The sequence below is a fragment of the Ictalurus furcatus genome, chromosome 8 (genome assembly GCF_023375685.1).
Source record: "Ictalurus furcatus strain D&B chromosome 8, Billie_1.0, whole genome shotgun sequence".
Lineage (NCBI taxonomy): Eukaryota > Metazoa > Chordata > Actinopteri > Siluriformes > Ictaluridae > Ictalurus > Ictalurus furcatus.
In genome coordinates this window covers 8,361,755-8,375,352 of record NC_071262.1, presented here as the reverse complement: position 1 = coordinate 8,375,352, position 13,598 = coordinate 8,361,755, and the positions used below count along the sequence as shown (strand labels likewise).

At 36.9% G+C, this 13,598-nt stretch overlaps 1 protein-coding gene across 1 annotated transcript; it reads right to left on the bottom strand.

The window, feature by feature from the left end:
* Positions 1-1,915: 1,915 nt before the first annotated feature.
* Positions 1,916-4,729, bottom strand: cdx4 (caudal type homeobox 4). Its single transcript, XM_053630923.1, has 3 exons — positions 4,202-4,729; positions 2,378-2,523; positions 1,916-2,280 (listed from the first exon to the last, which is right to left on the bottom strand). The coding sequence occupies exons 1-3, from the start codon at positions 4,641-4,643 to the stop codon at positions 2,047-2,049; spliced, it is 822 nt and encodes a 273-aa protein (XP_053486898.1). The 5' UTR covers positions 4,644-4,729; the 3' UTR covers positions 1,916-2,046.
* Positions 4,730-13,598: the final 8,869 nt, after the last annotated feature.

The following is a 13,598-nucleotide window of genomic DNA, read 5'->3' as shown; positions in this document are numbered from 1 at the left end:
GACGTTTCTGACACCGCGCGAGTGACGTCGGAGTTACGTGAAGCGCGCGGTCGCTGAAGGGCGGGGCTTAAAGTGTGCGCGTCAGAGGCGGGAAAGCAAAGAGGGGCTGATCAGTGTATCACCATTCAGCATGAAAAACTCAATTCAGTTCATGGAAAGAACAAACGACATGGTCAACCTTGCTACACAGTCATGTAGCCTCATAGGCTTATAGAGATATTCAGATAGTTCGGCTACACATTTAATGTAATGTAAGTTATACGCCTACTACTAGACTGTATAATCTATTAGACACGTGGTTCTCAAACTGGAGTCCAGAACCTTCCAGGCATGCGTGAAGCATAGCCATTAAAACACTTTAAATAAATAAATAAAACTGTTTTACAGTTTACAGTAGACACAATCACAACCAATTATCAAAGATATTATATAATATTAATTTCTTATAGTCATTAGCCTGGTCCCTTCTATGGTTTTAATCCAAACCTCAATAATTCAAGAACAAGTAAGCCTATTATTACTAGCTATAACTATTATTACTAGGCCTATAATTAATTTTAACTTGAGTCCAATGACAGATTCAATAGAAATGTGTTCTGTGAGGGGAGAAAAGTCAGGATTAAAATCTCTATTGGTCCAGTAATAAGCAAAATATTACTGTACACACTTAAATACGTTCCTGGTAGGCTATATGAATAGTTGGATTATGTTCATAAAATAAATATGTACCTGAGGAGACCAGTGGAATTATTTATTGATTGATTTATTCATTTTACAATAAAAAAAAGTCCTTGGCTGAAATAAAAACTATTAATCCCTTATAGTCAAATTAGGCTATATAATTTATAAACTACTTTTAAAGTAATCCTAAAAGGATTGGTGAAATAACCAATAGTCTAGTATCTAACCTAATTCCACAATAATAAAACAATAATCTTTACAACATGGCAGGCTACACAGCACATCAGGGTCTGGCCTGTGTAATATAGGCCTATAGCTAAATAGCAGCAAAATGAGCAGATGAGCTCTTGTGTCCTCTTGGTTTATAACATTTATCTTTGCTACAGACATGAAATTGTGTGCAGCCTGTTTTTCTATTATTTGTCCTAATGAATATTATACATTGTTTTTCCTTTTAGATTTTGGGGCTTCTGTGCAATTACATATGTTCATATCTTTATCAGGATGTTTACACTTTGCACTAAAATTATTCAGTGGGTCAAACCTTTTTATTTATTTTTTTATTTTTTATTTTTTTAGGACTTGTAATATGAATGAAATGAAAATACCCAAATTAGGTTATAAGCAGTGTTTGGTCTGCCTAATGTGTTTATCCACAGAAGATGACTTTAGACAGGTCCACATGTTGACATATAAATATACGTTTTTTGGTATTCTTGTGGATATTAATGACATGATTCTGTGATGCTTTCCAAAACATTTATTTACATTTGGAACGTTATTTACACTCAAAACGTTCTACCCATAAATCCGAAATCTGCATTCACCCGGCCATGTGAACGAAAAGGTGCTGATGTAAAGAAACGCTGAAAAGCAGCAGAACTCGTCCACGCATGTGAAAATACTGAAAATAGGCCTACAGGTTGAAAAGACGTCTGTAGAAACACTGTAGGCCTCTGCCTGAGATAACTTTTTTTTTTCTTTTGCATAAACTCGTACACTCACCACATACAGAAAATGATATTTATATCTTAACCGATCAAAACACAAACAAAACTATAGAATATTTAGCTTTTTGTACCAGACGAACAATTTTCGTGCGTTTTTCTTATTTATTTATTTTTTATTAAAAAAACAAAACAAAACAAAACACTATTCTATTAAAACAATATTTGAAGAGCCTCCAGCCTTTGGTTGCAACAAAACTTCAATTCCTCTGATACTATAATCCACAAGCTCGCGCCCCGGGACGTGTGGTCTGGAGCGCGTGAATCCGTTTGAGCGCTGGGTGTCGTGTCCTTGCAGCGGGTAGGAGTGCTCAGTTTTAAGTCGGTTGTTTTGGAGTAAGATACTCCAACTTTGAGTTTACTGCGTGACTGTAACTTGCTGAATGTTTCTTATGGACGGTAAGACGTTCAATCCTGGAGGCGGGTAAACGGAGCCGTGCACATCCGAGGGACTGAGCGAACCGGGAACGGGCAGCGGACTCACCGAGCCGGGGTCACTGTGCACGGAGCCGCTGCTGCCGTCTGACTGACCCAGCTTCTTCTTGATCAGCTTCCTCTCCTTGGCGCGGCGGTTTTGAAACCAAATTTTGACCTGAAACAAAAAAACAACATATTTTACCATCTTACAACAGCCTTAATGGTTTGTAGGCTATATAAATGTTGGCCTGAGTTTGTATTCCAGGTTGTACCTGTCTCTCTGAGAGACCCAGATTCACCGCCAGCTCTGATTTCCTTCTAATGGTAATGTAACGATTAAAGTGAAACTCCTTCTCCAGCTCCAGTCGTTGGTGATCCGTGTAGACCACTCGATATTTCTCCTTTGTTCTTGTTTTTCCTAAACAGATGCAGGAATGTAATATTAGATTAATAGGCTGAAGAAACTAACAATAAATTTTAAACCAACCGAAAATATTGTTTATTAACACAAACAATAGAAAAAAAAGTTTATTGAAATGAACAAAATTTTGTTGAAATGAACCCCATCGTAAGTCCAAAATGAAAGCAACAAAGCCTTGTGTGTAGAGAGTGAAATGTAAAATGGTCTCTCTTGCAAATCATTTTGTCTGGACAGTATTGCCAAAGCACCATGCCTGCGCTTGCAAAGAAATATATTAATCTGTATTAAGATCTGTAAACTGAGTTTGTGATCTCCTCTGATGACAAGTTTTTAACAAACTGCAGAACAAAGAGTCGCACAGATATGATCTACACGCCAGTGATGTGTTAAGAGGCGTTACAAAGGAGAATCCTGAGGATGCTTGGCATACAGTCAAGAGCCGGATCTGATTTATAAGCCAGTTGTTTTTCATAATCGGAAGAAGAAATAAAATACGTCATGTGTATCCGTAAATTATGTCATTTTTATGTTTGAAGTTGTTGGGGAAATTGGAAACAGTAATTTAATCGGTTCATTAATTCCAGTCGGTGACCAACATAATACTTGACGCAAAAATAACTTAGAGTTGAACAAAATCATTGGTAATTGAAAATCTTCTAGACATAATATATTTTAATCATGTGTAAACCCAATGCCAGACCATCATCACTTTACATTGGCATATCCTAGTCAATTTATTTCTTCATTCATAAATATATAGTGTTCAACAGTTTACAAGATAAACACTGTTTTAAATTGCTTTCTATACGTTTCAGACTGGTTTGTTGTTTTAACATGAGCTGGAGAAAGGTGACCTTTATTTGCTGTGAAATTCGTCACTCCATTACGGCAATACAAGCCGTGAAGAACAGGGACGGAGGAAAACGTGTTGTTGCATATCAAAGTGAAACTGTGTTGAAAGAAGCCGCCGCCTGAATATGACAGATAACCCTCAAAACATGAGACCAGATATCAGGGGGGGGAAACGTGGATCTCACATCTAGTTTACAGGAGTTGAGTCATTAGCATTACAAGTGGCGCTGGCGCCAGATCCCAACACCTTCACCTGCCACAAGTTACCCACATTTCTTTAAAAGTTTCTTGTGTAAAAAATAGTACAGCCGAAAAATACTCTCGCTTGATCGTTAAAAAAAGCTTGTTTAAATAATATTTTTTTAAACAACAATTCCACAAACACTTAATCTTAATGTATAAACCACATATTCGTTAACAACTAGGCCTCTTAAATCACACCTCACAACGCTTGGAGTGTAATTTTCAATAAAGTTGGCAAAATGCATTTTGGATGGTTTATATCTGTTCTTAAGACCCATTAAAATTTAATTGATTACGATGTCGAACTTTTCGTTAACCAAATTGATGCTATACTAAAGCGAAAATGATTTAGTTAAACATTTAGGCCTAATTATAATAATAATAATTCACTGTTTGTGATCATTATACTGAAAGATTCCACTGTGAATCTGAATATGAGTGATCAGGAATGGCATCTTGGATTATTATTCAGTAATTATTGATATGCACCAATGGCACGTGTTATGAACTCACGCTGTGATATTAATAACATAGAAGAACTAGATTAAGGCATGAATTTCAGACTTAATGCTAAACCCACCGGTGGAAGAGGACTGGACGGTTTTGCTCATCCACTGATAAGAGTTGCGCCGTTCTTTATCCGGGGACATTTGGGCCACGGAAATGTTGTCGGGCGGCGGGGGCAACACAGCTGACCCCGGGTTATGCATAGAATTGTAATCAGGCGAGCAATAGGAGACTTGTCCCGGTGATGAGTTGCTCATTGGAGTTGCTATGGTGTTGGGAGGTGGAAGGCTGTAGGCGCCCCAGTCCTCCCTCGGACCGCCGTACGGAGCGGCCCACGGTCCTGTGGCCTGAGAGTGTGTGTCCATGCTGGCCATATGATGGTATCCACCAAAATCAGAGTACTGTGGTGTGGAGACGAAATTCTGTGGCGGAAGGTTGATACCAGATCGCCGTACAGGTCCTTGGTGGTGATACATGTTTCCTTCGCCTTTATCCAAAAGGTATCCAACATACATGATTCACGAAGAAAAACCCAAAACCTGTTTTTAGGACGACATACTAGCAATGTATTATGCTAGATATGGCTTAAAGTGAAACAGAAGGCCAGATTTAGAGGTTTTTTCTGAAATGTGGTAGTCCAGAAACAAAAAGATTTCCAAGCTGGTCATGCGATGTAGTCCTTGACGTGCTTCAATCAAACATGATGCGACTCTGTTGACAAGGTGGTGGTCACTGATGTACGTATAACAAGGCCTTCCTGACGTCAGCCAAGACTTCAAACCCTCTGGATTTGCATTCAAATGAGGGGCCAATAAGGCCGCCAACCCATTGCGCCACATTCCCCTAGCGCCTGATTTCCGCATCACCTCAATACCGCAAATCGTGCAGGAAGGGACACTTCTGCTTCTTAGTGCAACAGAGCAAGTTTGTAACACAAACTTACTGAGTTTAACTAATGGCATGTACTAGGAAAAAAAACCTGGAATAAAGTAGGTCATCGCACTTTGAACACATTGCACAGATGATCAAATTGCCAGCCTATAAATAAGACAGCATAATAATAATAATAATAATAATAATAATAATAATAATAATAATAATTTCAAATGGTCATTCATCATAATAAATATGTGTCGTCTTTAAACGTGTACACTGCGTGTGTTTTACAGGCCTGGTCTTTCATAAATAGCTGCAATTTAAGAAAACCTGTGGATATGGGAACCTTACATCTGCATAGTACCCATGTCACTTTCTCGCCTTTCGAATGTGCGCGTTATTTGTTAAAGATCTCCGAGTGAAAGAGGTGTAAAGCGTGTTGGTGCCTCTTTCTCTGTCTCTGGTCAGCTTCTCACTGGCGGCATCCTTCACACCTTCACACTCTGAACAGGTCACACTTCACAGTTAGTTCCGGCCTGGTGGGAACCTGGGCCCTTTTACACTCGGCACTCGTGCAGGGACACCGGGTCGAGCGTGTCGCCAACTATTTGGAAGATTTAACGACTTGTTAACTATTTTTATCGTTTTCAGAGTTGAGGACCAGCTGCCCGTGTTCATGAATTAATTCTACATACAGTGATTTCAATTTTTCGCTGGACTTCAATGGAGAGCACAGAAAATCACAGGGGACAAGGAAGCACACATATGCCAAAGCTTATTAGGTTAGCTGTAATATATTACATATGTGAACCAAACAGAAAAATAAATCACACAAAATTGTTTTACCTCGTAGAAATGTGTTCAATATGTAGACTTCATGTGACATCTAGAAACCTAACTTAAAGTTGCATAGACTATTGAATAATTGTCACTGTTAAGTATTCATTAATTTAGCTGTTTTTCAGTAGCCTATATAATATAATCACAGATGAAGTTACTGTTTCATTAATAATCGTCTATAAGAAATTTTCGTATTAATTAAAATTGGAGGTAGATTGCTGAGCTTTTGTTCTGGATAGGTTCCTCACACAGAATCATTAAAAAAGAAGAACAAGACAAAGTTAAAATGTTTTAAATGATGAAACTAGCATTTAATTTGAAACGTACACACACTTAAATGCCAGCAATTATTATATGTCATAGAAAAAAAAACTTTTTGACTGACGAATCTTTAACCATTTCTGTCAGTGCCACAAATAAATAAATAAAATAAAATTAAAATTAAATGTCATTTCTTTTTAAAAAAAAAAAAAAAAAATCCGACAGTAAATGCTACCATTAGCTTATGTGGAAAAATTCTAAATCTTTCTTCAGGTTATTGTGAGGAAAAGGTTCTTTTATTTTTAAGAGTTTATATATATATATATATATATATATATATATATATATATATATATATATATATATATATATATATATATATATATATATATAGATATATAATTATTGGGATCTTATGGTCAGCACAAGTGGGACATCCATTAAAAAGGGAGAAACAAGTTTTTTCGTGTGGCTCCCTTTAAATATTGACTGACACTGGAGTAAATATGGGCTGAAAATGTTTATTAGTATTTATCAGGTTGGTTGGATCACTTTGGTATGCTGCACTCCAACACATGCAAATAATAAGAGAAAATCATTTGTACAAATTAGTGAACAATTATTTAACAATCAACAGTTATTAATTAATGTTTATATAAATTTTGATGATTCAATTAGCCTAATGTTAATGATTCTTTTTTAGAATATATATTTGTCTGTAGGCTAGCATTTTATCTGAACAGCTGTATTCAGGTGAGATGGCAAAATATCGTGTCACCATAATTAAGTGGCAAAACTAGGCGAGTTTAAAAGTGATAATATAATATGCTGTGATTTTACTAATATATTACTAATGACTAATTATTAATTATGGTGAAAATACAAACATATCATCCACTCATTGTCCTGGGTCACATCACAGTGCCCATATGTGTGCCTACATGCACCTTCAAAGTAGCATGTAACCAACTAAGTCACCAAAAGGCCAACATGTATCCTCTTCATGCACACATTCAAGGTGTTATATAATGTATCAGTCATGTTTACCACGTTTAGAAGACTATGCTTTTTAAAAAGAAACACTTTCCTCCAATGTGCATAGCTTGTAAAATAAATAAACTAAACTTCTGTACAAATATATATACATGCACATATTTATTTTGTGAACATAATCCAACTTTTAAAATAGCTATTGTGCTCATTATTATTTGTTTGGCTATTTATTAGAGCAGAAATGTTTCATTTCTGATCTTTACACCAAGATAAAACATTAGGTCAAAGTTGATGGTATTTATACTTGTTTTTTATTTACTGAGGTCTGGATAAATCTGTTCAATTCCAGTGACCAGACAAACAGGCTAATAAATAAATAAGAACGCTAAACATAACTTTGTTAGTAGCAGGTTGGGATTTCCGCCACTGTAACAAAATATGAAAAACTCTCTGGCTATGCTTCATGGACCCCTGGATGTGCTCGGACCCCAGTTTGGGAACCACTTTTATAGAACAATCGACCAAAATGTTGCTGTTGTTCACTTTGCTTTACTGTACACTAGACTCTCAATGGTTTAAACCACAACGAGGGCGTCCTCTGCTGGTCAGATAGGAGAAGCACAAAGGTGCTGAAGAATCACCGAGTCTATTTTATTCCTAAACAGTTGTAAATAATCGTAATTTAGTCGAAAAATTCCTTTTGAATGGTTATGTATTATCCATAAACTATGTGTTATGTTATTTAGGCTAGTCAAATTAGGAGCCTACGACATTTTCGTTTTTTAATTTATTCCTATATAGACCATTCATAACTCAGAACTGTTTACAAAAGCAAAATGTGCACTTCAGAAATATGTTCTAAACTATATATATATATATATATATATATATATATATATATATATATATATATATATATATATATATATATATATATAAATAATCAGCGATGTTCTAGTTGAGAGTTGTGGCAGTTTGTGGATTTAGGTTGCAGCCCTAGCTATCTCACGTGCGCTCTAGACCTGTACTAATTTTAGCGGCCTTAAGAGGGCAGTGTGCTCTAAATAATTACTCGCCTAATCGCATCTAATCTCTCAAGATTTGTTATGGACATCTTCAAACCTTCCATCTGTATGTGGCGTGGTGTATATATTTGAGCTGACTTTTTACTTTTTAATTTAAGTTCCTGTTCCTTGGTTGATCTAGATTTTCAGTATGACATATGTCAGAACAGTGGTCACAAACCCTGTTCCTGGAGATTTACCTTCCTGAAGACTTTAGGTCCAACCATAATCCAGCACACATGACCGTCTAATCATTGCTTTAAGAAGTTCTTGATCAACTAAAACTGGTGTGTTAGATTTTGGTTGGAGATGAAACCTGCAGGAAGGTAGATCTCCAGGAAGAGGATTGGTGACCACTGGTCTACATCAACCAAGGAACTGGAAAGCATCTAGATCAATAAAAAAAATGTATTAAACAAATATAACAAATATAGAATTAAAAGGTAGGCTATAATAAATATTTGCAAGATTTTCTAATAATAGTTATCTACATATCGAGTTATTTGAATCATTTACATTTATTTAATTATTTACCTAATTATTTACATTTCATTTAAATAAAATGCGTCATTATCTCCTACAATATTTTTTACCATCTGAAATAATTATACACACCATCACAGCATCAAAGCAGGGAAGGCAAAGTCATTGCATTCCTTTATGATACTTATAGAGTTTCTTCAATAACAAACGGTCAACATCTGGAAGTTCTTGTAAGGGTTTGTGTGTGAACTTTTGTCTCTGAGAACAAGGTGAATTCAGTGACTTTGAAATAGCACACATAATTATTGAGTGGTATTTCTTTTCCCTTATCTAAAGATTATTAGCAGATAATTGGTTTCAATAGACAGAAAATGTGAAATAATTGAGGCATTTACAGTCATGTGAAAAATTAAGTACACCCCTTGGAAATTGTTGGCATTTTTGACAATTGAACAAGCAAACATTTGATCATCTTAGAAACAGTGCCTATTAATAAAGTTGATATACTTGAACAAAACCACAAAGAACATTAGACTTTTCATTAATTTATTCAACAGAAATATCAATAGTTGTGATATTCTTCTGTGGAAAAAGTAAATACACCCTTGGCTTCAGAAGCTAGTATTGCCCCCTTTAGCAGAAATAACATTTTGTAGGCGTTTTGCATAATTGTCCGCTTGTCTCTGACATCGGCATGCTGTAATTTTTGACCACTCTTCCATGCAATATTCTTTCAGTGGCAAGGGATTTAAAAAGATCTCCAAATTATTTGAAATACATCATTCCATTGTAAGGAAAATCATCTACACATGGCGCAGATTTCAAATGACAATGTCCAGGACTGGCCGTCCCAGCAAATTCAGCCCAAGAGCAGACCGTCTGATCCAAAAAGAAGTCTCCAAGAACCCCACAAATTCATCACAGGATCTGCAATGACATGTAAGTCTTGCAGCTGTTGTTATCAAAGTGCATGCTTCTACAATCAGAAAGAAACAAATTTGACTGTCTAAAAAGAACATTAGAGCAAGACTACAGTTTGCCAATGAGCGTATCGACAAACGGGCAGTGCATGCAAGAAAACCCTCAAACATCTTGCAACTGAAAGAATGTTGCATGGAAGAGTGGTCAAAAATTCCAGCAAGTGGTCAAAAATTCCAGCATATTTTTAAAATGAAAAAATATGTAAATATTAATATATATGAATTAACTATTAATAAATGTTAAAGTAAATAAAATATATATCCAACCAAAAAGTAGCACTCCAAATAACAAATAAAAATAGACACGTCCAAAATGAATCAAAAAACATTTCAAATAACACAGAATTGGTCAGTGACAGTTTTTATTTCGCCTCTAGAGGCCGCTCTCGTACTATATGATGACAGCGGATCCTTCTCAGCATCAGCTGCAACCGGGAAAAACTATCGGTGTGAATTTGTGCCGATAACCGATAGTTCCAACAGTCGGGTTATCAGGGCCAATTAATCTCGCAAAACCGATCAATCGGTCGACCTCTAATATATATTTTTCTAAATAACAGAGACAAACAGACATCTGCTTGTGTTGAACATTCAGTTTATAACGAAAAAGATTCTTTGAGTTTTGGACAAACATGTAAAAAGCACTTATTTTACTTGTATTTTACTAATACTTAGTAAAGTATTAGTTTGCATAAACTTGTGTTCTAGACTGTCTCCATTTTTTTGTTCAAATGGGATTTTGCAAACAAACAAACAAAAAAAGAAGCCAGACTTTGCATATTTTTTAAATGCAAATTTTTGTTTTAACAGATATGCCCAAATCAGTTGTTATATCAATACCTCGCACTGTGTATCTGTGTATTCGAGCTTCTAAGTTGAGCAATACGTAATAACGTGAATCTTTGATAATTGACTTAATTCCATCTCTTCAGGCTTTGTGGGCGAGTTTAATGAGAAATCCATGCAGGCGTTGTTGAGCTCCATCCCGTCAGACGTCCCGTCTCAAGAGCTCTGTATCTGGTTAAAGGGTGTGGTGGCGCCCTTTATGTGGAGAGTGTTGCCTAAAGGACAGGTATGATATGATGATACGATGTTAATCATGACAGCCCAGTACTGTAATGTCAGTGTCATACTGTATACAGTGTCTGTAGCTACATGCCTCTATTTTACATTTTTTATGTATTCATGTGGCAGATTTTAGTAAATTAAAGGTCATTTAAAGATAAATAAGTGATCCAGACATATAACTTGGTCCTGTGTTCATTTCCTGGAAATGTATGCAAATTCAGAAACTGTTTTTCTCCCCCTCCAATAGCAGTATGTTTTTTTTGTTGTTGTTGTTGTTTTGTTTTTTTTAAATCATAGTCGATGATTTTTAAAAACGGAACATTTTTTTTAATTGTAAAAATCTTTTTCCAGATACGTTTTAAATTGCATACAATTATAAATACGTTATGCTTATTGTGATACTCTTGAAGAACATGTTTGATCATCTTTTGTGTGTTTACAGAGAGTCCTGGCTAAATGGATTGTGCTGCGAGCAAGAGGCCTGGAGTTAAGAGAAGGTATGAATTATTTATTAGCATTTCTAATAAGTTCTTTATTTGAACTCCACAAGACATCCTGTTTTGTATCTGGAATATATATCCAGTTTTCAGATTGTTATTGCCCTTCTTTCAGAACGGACTGATGCTCGCTGAACTCGGTCTGCCGTCCTTCTGGATGTCCACAAATCTGGTGCGGTTTGTCTATTTTAAAATTATTTAACACTGTCTTTAAAAGCTTAATGTATGAGCTGAAGAGTTTATTTGATAGGACATGATTCAGTGAGCCCAGAAAAAAAAGATGTCAGTTGGAAAAAAAATAAGGACTTTTTAAAAATTTGAATAAAAATCGAATAGTGTAGCGAGCCTAGACAGCGGTGGGCTGAGCACAGACACACAGGAGGCCGTTTCTGAGGAAAACGTGCAGAGTTTATTTAAGTGCAGTGAGGGTGTGAGGTGCAAAGGGAGGTGCAGTGGGGTGAAGTATTCAGGCGCCGGTGCCGTCCACAGGGCTGCCGGGGCCGTGCTGGGGGCTTTCCGAGCGGCTGAGATCCCGTTCCGCAGTCAGCCAGAGCCGCGGGTGCAGCAAGGGGGCGAAATCCTCCGTTCCCTCCGAACTCTCTGTAAAAGCCACAAGACAGGTTATCATGCATTATTCGGGGGCTCTCTCTCTCCCTTTGCGAGCGGAGGATCGCCCTTTTATACTCTCCCATCGGCTGCTGGATGGTGGAGAATTGCCTCGCTGCTTATCGGCCGCCAGCCGTAGGTGTGTCGGCCGCCCTGCCCCGCAGCACGTGCTCTCCGGCTGTCCAAAACATTGGAGCTGTCTCTTCAGCACCACAGCGGCAGTCGCGGGAGGAGCGCTCTTTACTTCTTGTGCGCCAGCCGCCGGCCTGTCGCCACAATAGGTTAAAAAAAAAAAGGCTAAAGGGGTTTAAAAATAATTCTTAAAGTTTAAAGATTCAAAGAAAAAATATTTATTTGTTGACTTTCTGTTACACTAAGCACAGTCCTAATAATCTCTTCTCTCCATCTTTCCTTCTGTCGAGCCTACTCCACAGATTCATCTACTCCAATTCCAGATTGCTGAGACTACGGCTGCTTCTAAGGCCAAACAGACTTCATATAAAACCATAATGAACTTTTTCACACTATCTGTTGTTACCCAGATGAGGACGGGTTCCCTTCTGAGTCTGGTTCCTCTCATGGTTTCTTCCTCTTAACATCTTAGGGAGTTTTTCCTTGCCACCGTCACCACCGGCTTGCTCAATTGGGATAAATTCACAAGTTTAAAATCTGTATCCTGTGTTTATATGTTTCTGTAAAGCTGCTTTGAGACAATGTCTATTGTAAAAAGCGCTATACAAATAAAATTGAATTGAATTGAACTAAACTTGGAAAATTTTTAAATACCAGAAAGAAAAACAGGGAGATAAGGGGATATCCAGTGGCTGAAATGGGTTTTAAGGGGATTCCAAAGTGAGAAAAGTTGATTCTAATTGTATTTAAAAATGAGAAAAGTAGAGTTTAAGGGGAAATCAAAAAAGACATTATTAAAGCATATTGGGATTTCAAAAGAATGAGATAATTGGGTGTAACCATAAGATAAGACTGAATAAATAGGGCATTGAGTCTGTGCACAGATTCAAATCACTTTGGGACGTCTCACTGATTGGATCTCATGTTGTTTTTTGAACAATAAACTGGATTTTTGCTTCTCATCCAACGTGTTCTAGATTTTTACTTTCAATTGTGCTTTTGAGTATGATCACTTATTGAAAAAGGTAATTAGCACCGTTAGTCGTTTTTGACACGACATTAGGTTATTAAAGGCAGGTGCACTCAGAGTTATTCGTTAAGACTATAGATAAAAGACTTTTCCCTCCCTTTTTTGAGCTGAACCGTTTGTTGTGCTGTTTTCAGGACTTGCTGGATTGCTGCAGTTCTCAGATCACGTCTCTGTTCACTGAGTGGGAGGCCAAAGCAGTGGCTCTGGTTCACTGTATGACTGACACCAATGTAAGTGCTGCCCTTAAAACCATATGAAAGCCTTATCGTATTGAGCGTAAAAGCCTGAAATCACTGAAACGTATCAAGTTTCCTTCCTTCCTTTCTAATGACTTAATATATTTTTTCATTGCCCCCCCCCCACCCCAAAGACTTTATTTATATGCCGACTCTTACACATAATACACCCAGCATGTTAATAGTATTGTAGTTTAAATGATGAATGATGAGCGAGCTAGAACGAGACCAGTTATATTTGTTTGACCATAAATAACAGGAAAGCAATTATATCTGTGTGCTGCATCGTGTCCTTCTGTGTGGTTCAGCTGGTGATGGATGCCATCCTCGAGATCATGTACAAGGCTGTGGTTCCCAGGAATCATACAATAGAGAAGCTTGTTCAACAGCATCTGGAAAAAGAG